At 43.5% G+C, this 22,014-nt stretch overlaps 2 protein-coding genes across 2 annotated transcripts in view; both read left to right on the top strand.

Moving 5' to 3' along the window:
* Window positions 1–8,647: 8,647 nt before the first annotated feature.
* Window positions 8,648–19,543, top strand: LOC116677113 (uncharacterized). The gene is made up of 5 exons (XM_032507793.1): window positions 8,648–9,004; window positions 10,163–10,379; window positions 13,176–13,394; window positions 14,338–14,775; window positions 19,530–19,543. The coding sequence occupies exons 2-5, from the start codon at window positions 10,163–10,165 to the stop codon at window positions 19,541–19,543; spliced, it is 888 nt and encodes a 295-aa protein (XP_032363684.1). The 5' UTR covers window positions 8,648–9,004.
* The window catches only part of LOC116677119 (regulating synaptic membrane exocytosis protein 2-like), a gene marked incomplete at its 3' end in the record, with an annotated part of 21,105 nt that continues 16,913 nt past the window's right edge, over window positions 17,823–22,014 (top strand). The window contains 7 exon segments of the mRNA XM_032507812.1: window positions 17,823–18,030; window positions 19,875–19,939; window positions 20,036–20,084; window positions 20,087–20,154; window positions 20,726–20,825; window positions 20,993–21,116; window positions 21,899–21,939. Of these exon segments, the coding sequence (XP_032363703.1) occupies window positions 19,880–19,939; window positions 20,036–20,084; window positions 20,087–20,154; window positions 20,726–20,825; window positions 20,993–21,116; window positions 21,899–21,939 (442 nt within the window).

Genomic DNA, 22,014 nt, shown 5'->3' with positions numbered 1-22,014 from the left:
CCAGCTGACACGTCCTCTGTGGTGGAGGCAGAGCTGGAGGATGATGGGGGATCTGTTTCCCTGGTGGAGGTCTCTGAGGTAGTCAAACAACTCCACAGCGGCAAAGCCCCAGGGATTGATGAGATCCGTCCAGAAATGCTGAAAGCTCTGGGTGTGGAAGGGCTGTCTTGGTTGACACGCCTCTTTAACATTGCGTGGAAGTCTGGGACAGTGCCTAAGGAGTGGCAGACCGGGGTGGTGGTTCCCCTCTTCAAAAAGGGGGACCAGAGGGTGTGTGCCAATTACAGGGGTATCACACTTCTCAGCCTCCCTGGTAAAGTCTACTCCAAGGTGCTGGAAAGGAGGGTTCGGCCGATAGTCCAACCTCGGATTGAAGAGGAACAATGCGGATTCCGTCCTGGTCGTGGAACAACGGATCAGATCTTTACTCTCGCAAGGATCCTGGAGGGAGCCTGGGAGTATGCCCAACCAGTCTACATGTGTTTTGTGGATCTGGAGAAGGCTTATGACCGGGTCCCCCGGGAGAAACTGTGGGAGGTGCTGCGGGAGTATGGAGTGAGGGGGTCCCTTCTTAGGGCCATCCAATCTCTGTATGACCAAAGCGAGAGCTGTGTCCGGGTTCTCGGCAGTAAGTCAGACTCGTTCCAGGTGAGGGTTGGCCTCCGCCAGGGCTGCGCTTTGTCACCAATCCTGTTTATAATATTTATGGACAGGATATCGAGGCGTAGTCGAGGCGGGGAGGGGTTGCAATTTGGTGGGCTTAGGATCTCATTGCTGCTTTTTGCAGATGATGTGGTCCTGATGGCGTCATCGGTCTGTGACCTTCAGCACTCACTGGATCGGTTCGCAACTGGGATGAGGATCAGCACCTCAAAATCTGAGGCCATGGTTCTCAGCAGGAAACCGATGGAGTGCTGTCTTCGGGTAGGGAGTGAGTCCTTACCCCAAGTGAAGGAGTTTAAGTACCTTGGGGTCTTGTTCGCGAGTGAGGGGACTATGGAGCGTGAGATTGGTCAGAGAATCGGAGCAGCTGGTGCGGTATTACATTCTGTTTATCGCACCGTTGTGACGAAAAGGGAGCTGAGCCAGAAGGCAAAGCTCTCGATCTACCGGGCAATTTTCGTTCCTACCCTCACCTATGGTCATGAAGGCTGGGTCATGACCGAAAGAACGAGATCCAGGGTACAAGCGGCCGAAATGGGTTTCCTCAGGAGGGTGGCTGGCGTCTCCCTTAGAGATAGGGTGAGAAGCCCAGTCATCCGAGAGGAGCTCGGAGTAGAGCCGCTGCTCCTTCGCGTTGAAAGGAGCCAGTTGAGGTGGTTCGGGCATCTGGTAAGGATGCCTCCTGGGCGCCTCCCTAGGGAGGTGTTCCAGGCACGTCCAGCTGGGAGGATACGCCGGGGAAGACCTAGGACTAGGTGGAGAGATTATATCTCCAACCTGGCCTGGGAACGCCTCGGGATCCCCCAGTCGGAGCTGGTTGATGTGGCTCGGGAAAGGGAAGTTTGGGGTCATCTACTGGAGCTGCGGCCCCCGCGACCCGATAACGGATAAGCGGTCGAAGATGGATGGATAATACCCAATTCCAGAATTATTCAACGCACAAATAGAATGCGAGCAGACCCGAGGGACTGCACCCACATCGCCCTGCATCGCAGGCTCCGGACAGTTCTCCTGAGATCCTGTAGCTGTAAAAATAGAACAAAACGGCTGTAATTCATCATGTGTATTATCTAATGTTACATCAGAGCACTGTATGCTGTAAAGCCTGTAACCTGGATGCAATGTTTTTAATGTTTCTGTTCTCAAACTGCCAGGGCTAGCTATCTTCAGCAGAAGCTAGAATGAACGGAGCTTCACATCAAACACTGTATCCATTCTCTTAATTCATCTATGGTCTTTACAGCTTGAGCACTCTGGAAGTTAGTATGCAGATGCATGTAGTCACGGTCCTCATTGTGTGTTTCTCTGTTTTCTGCAGATGTGCAGCGGCTGTTGGTGGTTAAAAAAGAGGTTCCCCCTGAGCAGCAGGAGTGTAGTTCCAGTGTGGACCAGCAGGAGCCAGAGGCCCCCCCACACATTAAAGAGGAGCAGGAGGAACTGTGGAGCAGTCAAGAGGGAGAGCAGCTTCAAGGGTTGGAGGAGGCTGATATCACCAAGTTCCCATTCACTCCTGTCCCTGTGAAGAGTGAAGATGATGAAGAGGAAGCTCAGTCCTCACAGCTTCATCAAAGACAAACTCAACACATGGATACAGAAGCTGATGGAGAGGACTGTGGAGGACCAGAACCAGCCAGGAACTCACATCCACTTTTAAAACCAGAGACTGAAGACCAGACTGGAGACTCTTCTGAACCTGAGACTGATGACAGTGCTGATTGGAAGGAGACCAGTGAACCTCAGTCAGCTTTAAACTCTCTGAAACATGATTCACAATGTAAGATACCATTAAGCTGCTCTGAGTGTGGGAGAAGATTTGGCAGAAAGTCACATCTGAAGAGACACATGAGAACTCACACAGGAGAGAAACCTTTCAGCTGCTCAGTCTGTAAGAAATCTTTTACACAGAGAGGATATTTACAGTCACACATGAGTATCCACACAGGAGAGAAAAGATTCAGCTGCAGTGTTTGTAACAAAAGATTTGCCTGGAGTTCTGATGTCAAAAGACATAAATGTGTTGGTCTGATGAAAACAGAAGCTGATGGAGAGGACTGTGGAGGACCAGGACCAGAACCAGCCAGGATCTCACATCCACTTTTAAAACCAGAGAATGAAGACCAGACTAGAGACTCTTCTGATCCTGAGACTGATGACAGTGCTGATTGGAAGGAGACCAGAGAACCTCAGTCAGCTTTAAACTCTCTAAAACATGATTCAAGACGTAAGAAATGACTCCGCTGTTCAAAGTATCAAAAAAAATCTTCTAGATAGGAGACATTATATTTTGTGGTATGAAAAGTATTCTTATTTTTTATTTATATCTTATTGTTTCATACATTTCTTTCGTTCTACGTGACCTACTGTATGTTTAGCAAGATTCAGTATTATTGCTGTCTCACACAACGATCTAACAACGTGAGAATGAAAAGCTTTCCTTCAGAATGAGATCTTCATCCTTTGACAAAGACTGAGGTCCTTGTTTCACAAAATTAATATTAAATGTACATTGGACAATTGGAGATTGTACAAAGTTTGTCCTTTTCATGACTCAAATGTATACTATACCAAAATGTGTCACAACATTGTTTAAAAGAGCACAGATCCTACATATATCTATCCTCTTACAGGTTTTTTTACAATTTATAAAGCACAATTTTGCTAACTGGGCTGGTTTTATTAAAATACTAAACACAATTCCCAAAACCACACACCCAAACTGCAGAATACCTCTTATATCCTGCAACATGGAGCTCTGCAGCCTAAACTACATTCAGCATTATCAAAATCTAACTTAGTAGTTCTAACATAGTGATTATTTACACACATATATGTACTGTGTATATATATATATATATATATATATAATATATATATGCATACATATATTTTTCTGCGTTTGCAGTGCGCTCTGCACGTTTGATGCAGAGACGTAGCGTAATACGTATTTGAGGGACAGTGGACTAAGATTATATCTACAATTATTAATTATTATTAATTAATATAAATTAATTGTTTGTTACGATGCATTAAGAAGCTTGCAGACATAGTTGCAGTTTTTTTTCAAGCACTTTTTTTTGTAACCTGGATGCAATGTTATAAACGTCTCTGTTCCCAAACTGCCAGGGCTAGCTATCTTCAGCAGAAGCTAGAATGAATGGGGATTCTTATTGAGCACTGTATCCGTTCTCTTAATTCATCCATGGTCTGTACAGCATGATCACTCTGGAAGTTAGTATGCAGAAGCATGTAGTCCCGGTCTTCATTGTGTTTCCCTGTTTCCTGCAGATGTGCAGAAGCTGTGGTTGGTTAAAGAAGAGGTTCCCGCTGAGCAGCAGGAGTGTAGCTCCAGTGTGGACCAGCAGGAGCCAGAGCCCCCCCCACACATTAAAGAGGAACAGGAGGAACTGTGGAGCAGTCAGGAGGGAGAGCAGCTTCAAGGGCTGGAGGAGGCTGATATCACTAAGTTCCTATTCACTCCTGTCCCTGTGAAGAGTGAAGATGATGAAGAGAAAGAGAAAGGTAGGAACAACGTTGACGTATTTATTTAATGTGTTTTTAGGGAAAGAGGGAAACACTGCAGAAGTCTAGAGCTGCCCCCTCTGAGTGGATTAGTTGTCTAATCGGTTGTTTTGCGAAGTTGTGTTGTTGTCTAAACTGGGTGAAGCTCACCTTTTGTCAGCTAAACTTAAATGTAACAACCTCTTAAAGGACTGTCCCCTCCCGGTGCTCAGTACCCTTCCTCACAGGACCAGCCGGTGGTCGCTTATATCATTTGGTATCATATGAACAAAGAATGCGTTGTCCAATCTGTGTGTGTGTTTGTGTGTGCGAAGGTACACTCTATAGGTTTCCAACAACTAAGAGAGTTGAGACTAATTCAATCTGATAATGATCTCAAGGCAAATGTCCAAAATAATGACTATGTTTAAAATTAGGAATTAAAAGTCCACTCTCTGGTTTATGATGTTGGAGAGTTGTCAGCTTTATGTTGTTTACCCACCCCAAATACATTTTGTTGCAGTAATCAGTTGGAGGTGGTAAAGGTAACATGGAGAAGAAAGTAATTTGTGGTAGTGTGTCCATCTTAACTATTGACACCCGAGCTTGTAATAAGCGTGTAGTTATTTTGGGAGGTAAGACCATCGATCAAGATCAGGTTCAATTAATTAATAGATTATAGATGTCCTGGAAGTTTTTATTAGCAATACCTATTTATGAGGGCAAAATGTCCACCCCCAAGTAGTCTATATCCTCGACGGTCCACTTACGGGATCGCTCCGGTGTCGATGGAGATTCCACTACATGTCTCTCATTTAGACCAGATACCCGTCACCTTCTTCTTCCTTTGTGTTGGTGTTCTAAACTCCGGTGGTTTTCAATTACATTTTATTTATTATTTGGAACTATGTCTAGAAATAGTAGTTAAGATAAGAAAACCTCTATTTGTCCCACAGTGGGGAAATTGCGGTTTGCAACAGCAAAGACAAGAGCAGAGCTGGATAAGTGAACAAGTGTCAAACAAAGAAGAACCGGTCTTACAGTAAAATAGAGAGTTACTGGACATTAAATAAGACTAAAATACACTACGCCTTATACAGTCTCCTGAGGCATAAATAAATACTGGTAGTATAAAAGTATTATCAACAACACACGCACGCACACACTCATATCAACAACACACACACGCACGCACACACTCATATCAACAACACACGCACACACACTCATCAACAACGCACGCACACGCACACACTCATATCAACAACACACACACACACAGTCATATCAACAACACACGCACGCACACACTCATATCAACAACACTCACACACACAGTCATATCAACAACACACGCACGCACACACTCAGAACAACGCACACACACACTCATAATAACAACAGACACGCACGCTCACACTCATAACACATGCACATACTCATATCAACAACAGATACGCACGCACGCACACACACACTCATATCAACAACAGAAACGCACGCACGCACACACGCACTCATATCAACAACACACACGCACGCACTCATATCAACAACACATGCACGCACGTATATCAACAACACACACACACACACACACTCATATCAACAACACACACGCACGCTTGCACTCTTATCAACCACAGATACACGCACACACACATCCTGTCAAATGAAAGAAGTCCAAAGAGAAAACGAAGCGAGATCAAATTAAGAGAAACATCAAATATGAAACTCAAAATTAAAGAATTGCTCCATACGTCGTCCTCTGGAGCACATGGGCACTCTAACCCACAGTGGGAATCAAACCCACAGTGGGAATCAAACCCTGGTCTCCCACAGCAAGGCATGGGTCAAAGCCATGGTTCACTGTATTACCATAACCCAGATATACATATGGTTTTAATCAAACCCATTCCTAGTAGTAGGTATGTTTAAATCATGTTCTCAGTTACTCTGTGAGTTATTAAAATGTCAAAGGTTGTGATTGTTCCTAAATGGAGGCAAGTTGAATGGTGCAGCTGTCTTGGTTTTGTCTGACGTCCCAGTTTTCCTCACTTTGTGTTTCCTGCAGATGTTGAGCAGCTGTTGGTGGTTAAAGAAGAGGTTCCCCCTGAGCAGCAGGAGTGTAGCTCCAGTGTGGACCAGCAGGAGCAAGATGCCCCCCCACACATTAAAGAGGAGCAGGAGCAACTGTGGAGCAGTCAGGAGGGAGAGCAGCTTCAAGGGCTGGAGGAGGCTGATATCACCAAGTTCCCATTCACTCCTGTCCCTGTGAAGAGTGAAGATGATGAAGAGGAAGCTCAGTCCTCACAGCTTCATCAAAGACAAACTCAACACATGGAAACAGAATCTGATGGAGAGGACTGTGGAGGACCAGAACCAGCCAGGAACTCACATCCACTTTTACAACCAGAGACTGAAGACCAGATTGGAGACTCTTCTGAACCTGAGACTGATGACAGTGCTGATTGGAAGGAGACCAAAGAACCTCAGTCAGCTTTAAACTCTCTGAAACATGATTCAAGATGTAAGAAAACATTCAGCTGCTCTGAGTGTGGGAGGAGATTTGGCCGCAAGTCATATCTGAAGAGACACATGATGACTCACACAGGAGAGAAACCTTTCAGCTGCTCAGTCTGTAAGAAATCTTTTACACAGAGTGGACATTTACAGAAACACATGGCAGTCCACACAGGTGAGAAAAGATTCAGCTGCAGTGTTTGTAACAAAAGATTTGTCTGGAGCTTTCAGCTCACAAAACATAAATGTGTTGGTCTGATGGAAACAGAAGACCAGACTAGAGACTCTTCTGAACCTATGGCTGATGACAGTGCTGATTGGAAGGAGACCTCTCTGAAACATGATTCAAGACGTAAGAAAACATTCAGCTGCTCTGAGTGTGGGAAGAGATTTAGCTTTAAGTCACATCTGAAGAGACACATGATGACTCACACAGGAGAAAAACCTTTCAGCTGCTCAGTCTGTAAGAAATCTTTTACACGGAGAGGATATTTACAGTCACACATGGCAGTCCACACAGGAGAGAAAAGATTCAGCTGCTCTGAGTGTGGGAAAAGATTTGGCTTCAAGTCAAATCTGAAGAACCACATGCTAACTCACACAGGAGAGAAAGCTTTTAGCTGCAGTGTTTGTAACAAAAGATTTGTCTGGAGCTTTCAGCTCACAAAACATAAATGTGTTGGTCCGATGGAAACAGAAGCTGATGGAGAGGACTGTGGAGGACCAGAACCAGCCAGGAACTCACATCCACATTTACAGCCAGAGACTGAAGACCAGACTGGAGACTCTTCTGATCCTGAGACTGATGACAGTGCTGATTGGAAGGAGACCAGAGAACCTCAGTCCGCTTTAAACTCTCTAAAACATGATTCAAGACGTAAGAAATGACTCCGCTGTTCAAAGTATCAAAAAAATCTTCTAGATAGGAGACATTATATTTTGTGGTATGAAAAGTATTCTTATTTTTTTTTATATCTTATTGTTTCATACATTTCTTTCGTTCTATGTAACATATTGTATGTTTAGCAAGATTCAGTATTATTGCTGTCTCACACAACGATCTAACAACGTGAGAATGAAAAGCTTTCCTTCAGAATGAGATCTTCATCCTTTAACAAAGACTGAGGTCCTTGTTTTACAAAATTAATATTAAATGTACATTGGACAATTGGAGATTGTACAAAGTTTGTCCTTTTCATGACTCAAATGTATACTATACCAAAATGTGTCACAACATTGTTAAAAAGAGCACAGATCCTACATATATCTATCCACTTTCAGATTTTTTCCAATTTATACAGCACAATTTTGCTAACTGGGCGGGTTTTATTAAAATACTAAACACAGTTCCCAAAACCACACACCCAAACTGCAGAATACCTCTTATATCCTGCAACATGGAGCTCTGCAGCCTAAACTACATTCAGCATTATCAAAATCTAACTTTTGTACCAAATAGCACACTCTTCATTCATTGGACCAGAGGTGTGTCTAACCAACTACACGCTGTTGGCCATAATGAAAGCTCTCTCATCTGTAGTATGCTTTGCCAAAATACTAAAATAGTTCAAATTGTAGAAAATTCTTCAGATTGATCTCATGCACAGAAACATTTGCAGATACACACACCTGCTGTTGTGATTTAGTGTGTTAGCAATTGGGGAAAAAAACTATAATATTAATGCCCTCCAATGCCTGACCCCACCAATGGAGCTGCATCGTAGGGCGGGGCCATAGTGGGATTCACAGTTGCTTTCATTAATGTTCACCTTCAGACAAACAACTAAATCAGATGAAATTACCCAGCAAGACCAAAACGTATCCTCTGTTTGACACGTTATATGGAAACTACCATCATCTTTAATTTGGTTTGTTGTTTTTCTCAGCGCTCTGATAATATGATAAAGTATTTGTCTTTCTTTTAAAAGTGTTTTTTAATCATTTATATTCCTGCGTGTTCTTCAGAGGAAATCTGGAACATTTCCGGACTTTTATTTTGAAGCTCAGCAACTGATCTGCACCGGAAGCTGTAGTCCTGACGGCGGCTAACTTCCCCCTCTGACCAAGATGGCGTCTCTCGGAAAGCAGTGTTAGCAGAGGGTCTTTGTTGTGTTAGAAAGAGGTAAAATGTGTAAAGTCCAGATGCTGAGAGCGTTGGTGGAGCAGCGACTAACTGCGGCTGCTGAAGAGATATTTGGGCTGTTTGAAAGAACGATAGCAGAGTACGAGGAGGAACTTTGTCGTTCAAAAGAGGAGAACGAGCGACAACGGGAACTACTGGACGCTGTTTTCAACCCTCAGCTCCGGGTCCACAGACCAGGTTAGTCCATTAAACCTTCAGCTGGTCTTTCTCTCCTTCCTGGGCTCTCTTCTCTCAGCGACGATATGACGATAGGACGGATGGAAATAAGCATTTATTCAGAACATCTGTTGGAATCTTCGCTCTTTAACAGGCCGTCGCCACCCACCAGACTCCATGTAAATAATCACTACTTTTATCATTTACATGTGGAGATATGCTGCTCTATACACGCTAAAAGTAGTGATTATTTACATGGAGTCTGGTGGAGATATGCTGCTCTATACACGCTAAAAGTAGTGATTATTTACATGGAGTCTGGTGGAGATATGCTGCTCTATACACGCTAAAAGTAGTGATTATTTACATGGAATCTGGTTGGTTTGGTGATGGTTATTTTGGGGATCTTTTAGATAAACAAGCAAACATAATTTATTTTTAGCAACAGTTTGCTTTATTTGTAATCTGTCTTCAAAAGCTTCATGTTATATAGTACAGGCCAAAAGTTTGGACCCACCTTCTCATTTAATGCGTTTCCTTTATTTTCATGACTATTTACATTGTATATTATCACTGAAGGCATCAGAACTGTGAATGAACACGTGGAATTATGTACTTAACAAAAAAAGTGTGAAATAAAAGTGACGTCAAATGAATGGCAATGGAATGTTAACAGCTGGTGATTGCTAGGTAGCATTAAATGACTTAATAGGAGCTATGCTTTGAGGCTGGCCTACCCCCCTTGGGTACTATGTCAGCAGATAATTCTTTTGGGGATACATCAACTTAACAGTTGGAAAACTTAAACGGTCTTTGTTCAAATCATCATGTTTTAAATTGCCAAAACCAGAATTATTTAACGCACATATAGAACGTTAGCAGACCCGGTGGACTGCACCCACGTCACCCTGCACTGTTGGCTCATGGCGGTTTTCCTGAAATCCTATAGCTGTAAAATGAATATAACGGCTGTAATTCATCATGTGTATTATCTAATGATACATCTGAGCGCTGTTTGCTGTTTGGCTAGCTATCTTCAGCGGAAGCTAGAATGAACGGGGCTTCACGCCTAACACTATATCCATTCTCTTAATGCTTCCATATTCTCTAGAAGTTAGTATGCAGATGTGTGTAGTCCCAGTCCCCAGTCCTCATTATGTGTTGCCCTGTTTCCTGCAGATGGAGATGGTTAAGGAAGATGTTTCCCCTGAGCAGATGGCGTGTAGCTTCAGTGTGGACCAGGAGGAGCCAGAGACCCCCCCACACATTAAAGAGGAACAGGTGGAACTGTGTGTTAGTCAGGAGGGAGAGCAGCTTCAAGGGCTGGAGGAGGTTGATATCACCAAGTTCCCATTCACTCCTGTTCCTGTGAAGAGTGAAGATGATGAAGACAAAGGTAGGAACAACCTTGACGTGTTTATTTAACGTGTTTTTAGAGGAAGGGGGAAACACTGCAGAAGCCTAGGGCTGAGTGGACCTCGGTTGTTTTTAAGAAGTTAAGTTGTGTCCTCTCTCAGATTTGTGATGTTGGAGAGTTGTCAGCTTACGCGCGTTTGTGTTCTCACCCCATGTATAGTTCGTCCCAGTAATCAGTTGTCCTGGATGTTTCTATTAGCAATACTAATTAATAAGGGCAAAATTTCCACCCCCAAGTAGGGCTGCACAATTAATCGAATTTTAATCGCGATCATGATTTGGACTTCCCACGATCAAATTTGCGTGATCGAGCGATTATTTTTTATAAAGCGTCATTTCATAGAACGCTCCGGGTTTTTTGCAAAGCCCATCTACCGCTACTGCTCATGAGCCAGTCAGAGTAGTTCACTGCACCCCGCAGCTAAGTTTCTAGATGTAGACAGTCCTAGAGGACAGAGTAGCGTGAGAAAAACTCAACAGATAGCAGTCGGTTATACGTCAGTCTCAAGGTTTACCAGTTTACCAGTAAACGCAACACTTTGTCCCATCCGTTGTTTTTCAGACAACAGCAGTGACCAGTGCTAGTCGGTGCTAGTTAGTGTCTGTTAGCTGTTAGCTCCTCTAGGACGCACCGGTGCTAATGTCTTCGCATCCGCTGCAATGTTGTTTATATGGATATGGTTTAATTTTGCGTTACATGACCCATTTTGTCTGTAAAGCCGTGCCTGTGTTGGATCTTTCTACGCTCTCTCGTCCTACTCTCTCTCCTCTTACTCTCCGCGCCCCGCCACACAGCGGCCGCCGGTCCACACTTCTGATATTTGTCTACAGTTTTAATTTTGTATTAACACAGCTGTATATTGTTAAGTATGAGCGGCAAACCTGTATTTGTACCAGTGTTTCCATGGTAACTCTGCTATCGCGGCCGCTACGGCGAAGAACACAGAAGAAGTTATTGAATGCAACTAACTCCAGTTTGTAGAGTAACAGCGTGTGAGACGGAGCTGCAATACCGAGACCGGGACCTGGACCTGGGCCAGAGACGTGACCCATGGCCAGAATATCATAGTTAATAAAAATGCAGTGCAGTGAAGATACAGACGTTTCATACACACGACGTGTGTATCCGCCGTTCTACCCGTGCTGGACCCGTTCATAATGATCAGCCATCTCTCGGTGAGTAGCGTCCATCACACTCCCTCTCGCAGTTATAAATAGCCTATGTGACAATAAAATTTGTTTTGGTTAAAATCAACAAATAATCGTGAGAATAATCGCGATCAAAATTTTGATCTAAATAATCGTGATTATCATTTTGTCCATAATCGTGCAGCCCTACCCCCAAGTAGTCTATATCCTCGACATGTCGAATGTAAAGTTATACGCTGTCGAATGAATGACAGTCAATGGAATATCACTGATGTCTCTCTCCATACTACTCTATACTGCTGTCTCTCTGCATACTACTCTCTACTGATGTCTCTACATATTACTCTCTACTGTTGTCTCTCTCAATACTACTCTCTACTGTTGTCTCTCTACATACTACTCTCTACTGTTGTCTCTCTACATACTACTCTGTACTGATGTCTCTACATATTACTCTCTACTGTTGTCTCTCTCCATACTACTCTATACTGTTGTCTCTCTACATACTACTCTCTACTGTTGTCTCTACATACTACCCTCTACTGTTGTCTCTCTACATACTACTCTCTACTGTTGTCTCTCTACATACTACTCTCTACTGATGTCTCTACATATTACTCTCTACTGTTGTCTCTCTACATACTACTCTCTACTGTTGTCTCTACATACTACTCTCTACTGTTGTCTCTCTACATACTACTCTCTACTGTTGTCTCTCTACATACTACTCTCTACTGTTGTCTCTCTACATACTACTCTCTACTGTTGTCTCTCTACATACTACTCTCTACTGATGTCTCTACATATTACTCTCTACTGTTGTCTCTCTCCATACTACTCTCTACTGTTGTCTCTCTACATACTACTCTCTACTGTTGTCTCTACATACTACTCTCTACTCTTGTCTCTCTACATACTACTCTCTACTGTTGTCTCTCTACATACTACTCTCTACTGTTGTCTCTCTACATACTACTCTCTACTGTTGTCTGGGGTAGCTTAGTTGTTCCAGTCTTTGCCGGGCTGCAGGGCCTCCACATCAGCAGACACGCTGTGCGAACGCCCCTCTGCACGTTTGATGCAGGGACGTAGTTAAGTATTTCAGGGGCAGGGGGCAAATATTACATCTACAATTATTAATTAATATAATGTAAGTTAATTGTATGTTTCAACATTTTGAGAAGCTTGTGGACATAGTGGCAGTTTGTTTTTATAAACACGTTTTTTTAAACATCAAAGTTAGCTTGGGCAGCTGGAGGGGCAAGGTCCTAAAGTTGGGGGGGTCTTTTCTGGTGCCCACATTCCCCTGCACTGTGGGCTTATGTGATCCTATAGCTGTAAAATGGATGTAATGGCTATAATCCATCATGTGTATTATCTAATGATACATACGAGCGTTGTATGCTGTAAAGCCTGTAACCTGGATTCAATGTTCTTTTTGTCTCTGTTCCCAAACTGCCAGGGCTAGCTATCTTCAGCAGAAGCTAGAATGAATGGGGCTTCACATTGAAAACTGTCTGTTCTCTTAATACGTCCATGGTCTTTACAGCTTGAGCACTCTGGAAGTTAGTATGCAGATGCATGTAGTCTTAGTTTTCCTAAATATGTGTTTCCCTGCTTCCTGCAGATGTGCAGCAGCTGTTGGTGGTTAAAGAAGAGGTTCCCGCTGAGCAGCAGGAATGTTCCTCCAGTGTTGAGCCAGATGCCCCCCCACACATTAAAGAGGAACAGGAGAAATGGTGGATCAGTCAGGAGGGAGAGCAGCTTCAAGGGCTGGAGGAGGCTGACATCACCAAGTTCCCGTTCACTCCTGTTCCTGTGAAGAGTGAAGATGATGAAGAGGAAGGTAGGAATAACATTGACTAATTTATTTTACGTGCTTTTAGGGGAAGAGGGAAACACTCTGGACTCAGGACAACATGAGGGTCCTCCTCATAACAGCCTCTAAAAGGACTGTCACCTCCCGGTGCTCACGAGACCAGCCGGCAGCCGTTTATTACATTTGGTATCATACGAACAAAAAATGCATTGTCCACTCTGTGTGTGTATGCTAAAGTACACTCTATTGGTTTCCAACAAGTAACAGAGTCAGGACTAAGTCCATCTGATAATCATCTCCAGGCAAATGTCCAAAATGTTTAAAATTATGAATTAAAAGTCCACTCTCTGATTTGTGATGTTGGAGAGTTGTCAGCTTTATGAGCGGTTGTTTACCCACCCCAAATATAAGTTGTCCCGATAATCAGTTGGCGATGGTAAAGGGGGGGGGGGGGGTATTGCGGCCGTCACGGTTGCGATGCGCTACCTATTTCATCATTCAAAGACTGAGTCTGAAGGTTGCCTGTCTGTGTTTAACGTGTTCAAATGTTTTTTTAATTTTCACAATGTATAAAATTATTTTTAACTAGTCATTCATCAAATTCTCCACAATAATCCCGTAGTTCATTGTGCACATATATAACATTCTATACCACGGAGATTTACATGCTATACTGTAGCTACCTTTACCGATCAGATAAACACTCATACACATTTACATTCTGTTTAAAACCATACCACACAAACATCAATGATTTATAATAACCACACACCCTCAGGTGTTTGTTAACTACAGGTCTGTTTATTTAGTTTAAAGTAAAACGGGATAGTCTATGAGGCTTACCAGCGACTGCTGCTTGGTCTTTGAAGGGAAGTTTGCCGTGCAAGTTGTTGTTCTTAAATGGAGGCAAGTGGTGCAGTTGTCTTGGTTTTGTCTGACGTCCCAGTTTTCCTCAATTTGTGTTTTGCAGATGTTAAGCAGATGAGGTTCCCCCTGAGCAACAAGACTGTAGCTCCAGAGTGGACCAGGAGGAGCCACGCCCCCCCACACATTAAAGAGGAACAGGAGGAACTGTGGAGCAGTCAGGAGGGAGAGCAGCTTCAAGGGCTGGAGGAGGCTGATATCTCCAAGTTCCCATTCACTCCTGTCCCTGTGAAGAGTGAAGATGATGAAGAGGAAGCTCAGTCCTCACAGCTTCATCAGAGACAAACTCAACACATGGAAACAGAAGCTGATGTAGATGACTGTGATGGACCAGAACCAGCCAGGAACTCGCATCCACTTTTACAACCAGAGACTGAAGACCAGACTGGAGACTCTTCTGAACCTGAGACTGATGACAGTGGTGATTGGAAGGAGACCAGAGAACCTCAGTCAGCTTCAAACTCTCTGAAAGATGGTTCAAGATGTAAGAAAACATTCAGCTGCTCTGAGTGTGGGAAAAGATTTGGCATCAAGTCATATCTGATAAGACATATGCTAAGTCACACAGGAGAAAAACCTTTCAGCTGCTCAGTCTGTAAGAAATCTTTTACACAGAGTGGATATGTACGGTCACACATGGTAGTCCACACCGGAGAGAAAAGATTCAGCTGCTCTGAGTGTGGGAAAAGATTTGGCTTCAAGTCACATCTGAAGAACCACATGCTAACTCACACAGGAGAGAAACCATTCCGCTGCTCATTTTGTGCTAAATCTTTTACACAGAAAGCACATTTACAGACACACATGGCACTCCACACAGGAGAGAAAAGATTCAGCTGCAGTGTTTGTAACAGAAGATTTACCTGGCGTTCTGATGTCACAAAACATAAATGTGTTGGTCCGATGGAACCAGAAGCTGATGGAGAGGACTGATGAGGACCAGAACCAGCCAGAAACTCACATCCACTTTTTCAAGCTGAAGACCAGACTTGAGACTCTTCTGAACCTGAGACTGGTGACATGGAATAATGTTTCTGCCTTTAATTCTATCAAAACTTAACAAGTATCAAACAAAAATCTTTATGTATTAACATCTAGATAGAAGACATTATATTGTGTTGTAGGAGAAAGTAGACTCTTGTTTTATATATTTATTTCGATATGGTTTTGTCTTGTAATATCTGTCATATCAACAATTAAGGGTGTTATAATTTAGGCCCAGAGTCTCAGAGAGGAGACTTTCTGATAAAAGTTATATGTAACATGCTACTTCAACACCAAAAAAGTCTAGATTTACTGTTAGCAGCTTGGGGGGGGTTGCGTTGCCACGTGTTAGGGGATCAATGTTGCACATTCATCCCAGATATTGAAGGAAATATCACTGACACTAAAACTACTCAACATTGACCTTAGGGCCCAAGATGTCTCTCAGACTGATTTTGGGTGGGATTGGTTCTGCTAGATAGTTAGATAGTTTAAGGCATGGATGGGGATCATCCCCCTGATAAAGAAAATTATTTCCTCTTTGTTCATGATGGATAAGATTCCTGAATTGTTTCATTTGCCCTCTTACAATGAGGATTACGCTTCTGAATTTTTTTAAACTCTTATTATCCTCTTTATCTAGATGCGATGTTTGCTTTGGCTGAGAGGTTTAAATTCCTCACAAAAACATTTCTTTTAAAGTATTTTTCCTTTTGTGTGATTTAGTTTGTAATCAGAAGGGGGGAATTTAATGGGAAAATTACATGTAAGCATGATTTCATATATCCTTCTGTAGTATCCATGTGTTATTCATATTATTCATCACTATGCTTTTCGGTTGTACGACTTCATTTAATTCATTCTGCGTGGCCTCCCTGAAGAAGACACAGCTGTTTGTCCTTAAATATACCAGTTGAAGGTTGGTGCCATAAAGTCTGCACATATAGAGCACGGCTCAATCTGGAGATTAATGGGACAATGCAGCTATATTTCCAGAGGACATTAATACATTCATGATTTCATTTTCTTGTTGCTTATCCTTCTCTAATAAAGGACAGTTTGTGTTACTCCTTAATATGTAAGCCTAATGTTTGAAATGTTGAGCAGGTGTTGGTGTTTAAAGAAGAAGTTCTCCCTGAGCAGCAGGAGTGTAGCTCCTGTGTAGACCAGCAGGAGCCAGAGGCCCCCCCACACATTAAAGAGGAGCAGGAGGGAGAGCAGCTTCAAGGGCTGGAGGAGGCTGATATCACCAAGTTCCCATTCACTCCTGTCCCTGTGAAGATGATGAAGAGGAAGCTCAGTCCTCACAGCTTCATCAGAAGAGCACAGATCCTACATACACCTATCCTCTTACAGTTTTTTTTTCCAATTCCTAAAACACAATTTTGCTAACTGGGCGGGTTTTATTAAAATACTAAACACAATTCCCAAAACCACACACCCAAACTGCAGAATACCTCTTATATCCTGCAACATGGAGCTCTGCAGCCTAAACTACATTCAGCATTATCAAAATCTAACTTTTGTACCAAATAGCACACTCTTCATTCATTGGACCAGAGGTGTGTCTAACCAACTACACGCTGTTGGCCATAATGAAAGCTCTCTCATCTGTAGTATGCTTTGCCATAATACTAAAATAGTTCAAATTGTAGAAAATTCTTCAGATTGATCTCATGCACAGAAACATTTGCAGATACACACACCTGCTGTTGTGATTTAGTGTGTTAGCAATTGGGGAAAAAAACTATAATATTAATGCCCTCCAATGCCTGACCCCACCAATGGAGCTGCATCGTAGGGCGGGGCCATAGTGGGATTCACAGTTGCTTTCATTAATGTTCACCTTCAGACAAACAACTAAATCAGATGAAATTACCCAGCAAGACCAAAACGTATCCTCTGTTTGACACGTTATAAGGAAACTACCATCATCTTTAATTTGGTTTGTTGTGTTCTCAGAGCTGACCCCATCGTCATAGATCAAGGAAACATGCTAAATTGAAATACTATCTTTTCTGACAACTATGCTAATGCCAGTATTTTGTCAGTATTTTGTAATCTCCGGTCCGTGACGTGATGTCTGTCTGTGTTTGGACCTGCTTGGAAAAATAATAACCTTGATTATGCAGCACATTTTCTTAAAAAAATGTGAATTATGCAATTTTATCCAATGGAATTGCAGGAACTTGAAAAAACTGTGTTGTTGTGTAATTACGTCACTTTATAATGTTCCCACAGCAACAAAAATTACAAAAAAGGTGACTGAAATGGCAAAAAAGAGCAACAAAAACAAAGAAAAAAGCCAAATAGCTGCTTGTTTGGCCTCGGCTTTGATCTTTGCTCTGAGCCAATCACGTTGCAGCTCGTCTCTCAGGCATGGTGATGCGCTAATCCGTTGCCAGAGGTCACCTGATGGGAGATGAAGGGCTCTGATTGGCTCAGAGACACCTGGTGAAGGTCCAGGCTGGACAACCTGGTCTAATCCAGATTAAAGACGCCGTATCTCCTGAGCTCTAATTGGATTAGAAGAGGAGAGTGTGGATTACCCAGCATGCCTTAGGAGTCTCTGTAGACACCGAGAATAGAAGCAGAAACTGCAGAAGGGCCTGGTGGTGATTTCCTGATGGTCTGATGGATTTCTTGGTGATTTCATGGAGATCTGATGGATTTCTTGGTGATCTGCAGTTTTTCGGCGAGGGGGCGTGGTCAAGGCTGTGATGCTAACAGCTAGCTAACCTCCACCATCTTACAGGTTACTGTTAAGATATACAGGCGAACTGTGTGTGTGTGTGTGTGTGTGTGTGTGTGTGTGTGTGTGTGTGTGTGTGTGTGTGTGTGTGTGTGTGTGTGTGTGTGTGTGTGTGTTTTCAGCACCATCACCAAACCCACCAGACTCCATGTAAATAATCACTACTTTATCAGCGTAAAAAACACACTTAATTAAAAGTGGACAGAAACTAAATAAAACTACCAAAAGCCGTCTTGGTTCATCTTTCCACTGTTCCACCAATCACCACTCTGGTCTGGTTGGAATAAACTCTTAATTCACCCATTTACATGTGGAGATATGCTGCTCTATACACGCTAAAAGTAGTGATTATTTACATGGAGTCTGGTGGAGATATGCTGCTCTATACACGCTAAAAGTAGTGATTATTTACATGGAGTCTGGTGGAGATATGCTGCTCTATACACGCTAAAAGTAGTGATTATTTACATGGAGTCTGGTGGAGATATGCTGCTCTATACACGCTAAATGTAGTGATTATTTACATGGAGTCTGGTGGAGATATGCTGCTCTATACACGCTAAATGTAGTGATTATTTACATGGAGTCTGGTGGAGATATGTTGCTCTATACACGCTAAATGTAGTGATTATTACATGGAGTCTGGAGGAGATATGCGCTCTATACACGCTAAATGTAGTGATTATTTACATGGAGTCTGGTGGAGATATGTTGCTCTATACATGCTAAAAGTAGTGATTATGTACATGGAGTCTGGTGGAGATATGCTGCTCTATACACGCTAAAAGTAGTGATTATTTACATGGAGTCTGGTGGAGATATGCTGCTCTATACACGCTAAAAGTAGTGATTATTTACACGGAGTCTGGTGGAGATATGCTGCTCTATACATGCTAAAAGTAGTGATTATGTACATGGAGTCTGGTGGAGATATGCTGCTCTATACACACTAAAAGTAGTGATTATTTACATGGAGTCTGGTGGAGATATGCTGCTCTATACATGCTAAAAGTAGTGATTATTTACATGGAGTCTGGTGGAGATATGCTGCTCTATACACGCTAAAAGTAGTGATTATTTACATGGAGTCTGGTGGGTTTGGTGATGGTGATTTTTGTTTCATGTTAAGCTAAAAGGATCTTCCTCTTTAACTAAGAGGTCTATCTCTGTCGGGATCCATCCCATAATGTTGTCACACACTTAAAATAATAATCTGAGTCTGTCAGCAAAATAGTAGGCAATACATGTTGCCTAGGTTACAGGCATTACATGTTACCTTGGCCTCCTAGCTCCTAGCTGCTAGCTCCTAGCTGTTTGCTGCTAGCTACTAGCTGCTAGCTCCTAGCTCCTAGCTGTTAGCTACTAGCTGCTAGCTCCTAGCTGCTACCTCCTAGCTGTTAGCTGCTAGCTGCCAGCTGCCGTGTGTTCAGTCATGTTTCTCTGATAATCATCATGCAGCAGTTCTGTGTATATTTGTGTCTCCTCCATTGTGTGTGATCTAGCTCCTAGCCGCTAGCTCCTAGCTCCTAGCCGCTAGCTCCTAGCTGCTAGCTGCTTGCTGCTAGCTCCTAGTGGCGTTCTGTATGCTAGCCCACTTAGCCGCGCTAGCAGGCCCGACGGCGTCCTAGCTTCTCTCTGTGCTGCGTGCGTGCGTGTGTGTGTGTGTGTGTGTGTGTGTGTGTGTGTGTTGTGTGTGGTGTGTGTGTGTGTGTGTGTGTGTGGGTGTGGTGTGTGTGTGTGTGTGTGTGTGTGTGTGTGTGTGTGTGTGTGTGTGTGTGCGTTCTCCTTTAATATGGAACAGAATCTGCTTGACTTCTGACCTCTTCTCGTTCCGGTCCGGTTGCTAGGAGACATGGACGGCCAATTGCGGGATCACGGCTCCTGGCCCGGCGAGTCTGCCCCGATGTCGATGGTAGGACCCCCCCCCCCCCCCCCCATATCTCTGAAAACTTGTTGTTGTTGTTTGTTGCTGTTGCTAAGAGACCACATGTTCCTCTCACCCTAGCAGCAGCCGGTGTCATGGCAACCGTCGAAGGATGGCGAGCGTCTGATTGGTCGGATGTTCTGAGCAAGAAGACGAAGGACGGCTCGGTTCCTGCAGACAGCGGAGCGCTGCTCGGGCTCAAGGTGGCCGCTTCTTCTTCTTCTGCTCTTCTGCTTCTTCTTCTGCTTCTTCTTCTGCTTCTGCTTCTTCATCTGCTTCTCCTGCTTCTTCTTCTTCTTCTTCTTCTTCTGCTTCTTCTGCTTCTGCTTCTGGTTCTTCTTCTTCTGCTTCTTCTGCTTCTTCTGCTTCTAGACCTGGTCTTTATGAACAGACCAGGTGTAGACCGGACTCTGGGATGTTATTTATCTCCCAGGTCTTTCCATAAAGAGCAGGTCTAGACCAGGACTCCGGGATGTTATTTATCTCCCAGGTCTTCCATAAAGAGCAGGTCTAGACCGGACTCTGGGATGTTATTTATCTCCCAGGTCTTCCATAAAGAGCAGGTCTAGACCAGGACTCTGGGATGTTATTTATCTCCCAGGTCTTTCATAAAGAGCAGGTCTAGACCAGGACTCTGGGATGTTATTTATCTCCCGGGTCTTTCCATAAAGAGCAGGTCTAGACCGGACTTTGGGGTGTTATTTATCTCCCAGGTCTTTCCATAAAGAGCAGGTCTAGACCTGACGGTCTGTCGGGGTGGGGGGTGTTTTCCAGGTGGTGGGGGGGAAGATGACGGAGTCGGGGCATCTCTGTGCGTTCATCACTAAGGTGAAGAGAGGAAGTCTGGCAGACACGGTGGGACACCTGAGACCAGGTACACACACACACACACACACACACATACACACATTCACACACACACGCACATATACACACACAGACACACACACACACTGTGTTCTAGGGGGACCAGGTCCTGTGTGATGTGGATCTGTGTTTTTAGGGGACCAGGTCCTGTGTGATGTGGATCTGTGTTTTTAGGGGACCAGGTCCTGGAGTGGAATGGCCGGCCTCTCCAGGGAGCCTCATTTAACGAAGTCTACAACATCATCCTGGACTCCAAAGCCGAGCCGCAGGTGGAGCTGCTGGTCTGCAGAGCGCTTGGGTACGTTACATAAATGTTTCTCAAAGTGTGGTCCAGGGACCCCCCCCCCCAGGGGTCCCAGGGGTCCTGTACAAACTGACCAATTATTAATCTAGAGAGAGACCTTTAAAACCTTGTTGAAACCTTTCTGTTAACCAGAAACAGCTATGAGGGGGCTAGCACAAACCCACCAGACTCCATGTAAATAATCACTACTTTTAGCGTGTATAGAGCAGCATATCTCCACCAGACTCCATGTAAATAATCACTACTTTTAGCGTGTATAGAGCAGCATATCTCCACCAGACTCCATGTAAATAATCACTACTTTTAGCATGTATAGAGCAGCATATCTCCACCAGACTCCATGTCAATAATCACTACTTTTAGCGTGTATAGAGCAGCATATCTCCACCAGACTCCATGTAAATAATCACTACTTTTAGCGTGTATAGAGCAGCATATCTCCACCAGACTCCATGTAAATAATCACTACTTTTAGCGTGTATAGAGCAGCATATCTCCACCAGACTCCATGTAAATAATCACTACTTTTAGCGTGTATAGAGCAGCATATCTCCACCAGACTCCATGTAAATAATCACTACTTTTAGTGTGTATAGAGCAGCATATCTCCACCAGACTCCATGTAAATAATCACTACTTTTAGTGTGTATAGAGCAGCATATCTCCACCAGACTCCATGTAAATAATCACTACTTTTAGCGTGTATAGAGATATGCTGCTCTATACACGCTAAAAGTAGTAGCAGTATTACAGCTTGTTTCTTGTCTGTTTTTCAGAGAAGTTTCCAGAAGTGCAGACTTCTCCCAGCTGGACTCCAGTGAGTTCACCACTTTTATCGTTTTATTCTTTCTTTTTTTTTTTACGTTTTTTGTAGTTTTTACAACGTTTTTTG

The sequence above is a fragment of the Etheostoma spectabile genome, unplaced genomic scaffold (genome assembly GCF_008692095.1).
Source record: "Etheostoma spectabile isolate EspeVRDwgs_2016 unplaced genomic scaffold, UIUC_Espe_1.0 scaffold00004397, whole genome shotgun sequence".
NCBI classification, from domain to species: Eukaryota; Metazoa; Chordata; class Actinopteri; order Perciformes; family Percidae; genus Etheostoma; species Etheostoma spectabile.
Note: the sequence above shows the minus strand (reverse complement) of the source record. Positions and strands in the feature narration are given on the sequence as shown.

Coding starts and splice junctions, on each gene's coding strand:
- LOC116677113 (XM_032507793.1), top strand. CDS start 10,163: ATGGAGATGGTTAAGGAAGATGTTTCCCCTGAGCAGATGGCGTGTAGC. Junction 10,380..13,175: donor TGAAGATGATGAAGACAAAG/GTAGGAACAACC, acceptor TGCTTCCTGCAG/ATGTGCAGCAGCTGTTGGTG. Junction 13,395..14,337: donor TGAAGATGATGAAGAGGAAG/GTAGGAATAACA, acceptor TGTGTTTTGCAG/ATGTTAAGCAGATGAGGTTC.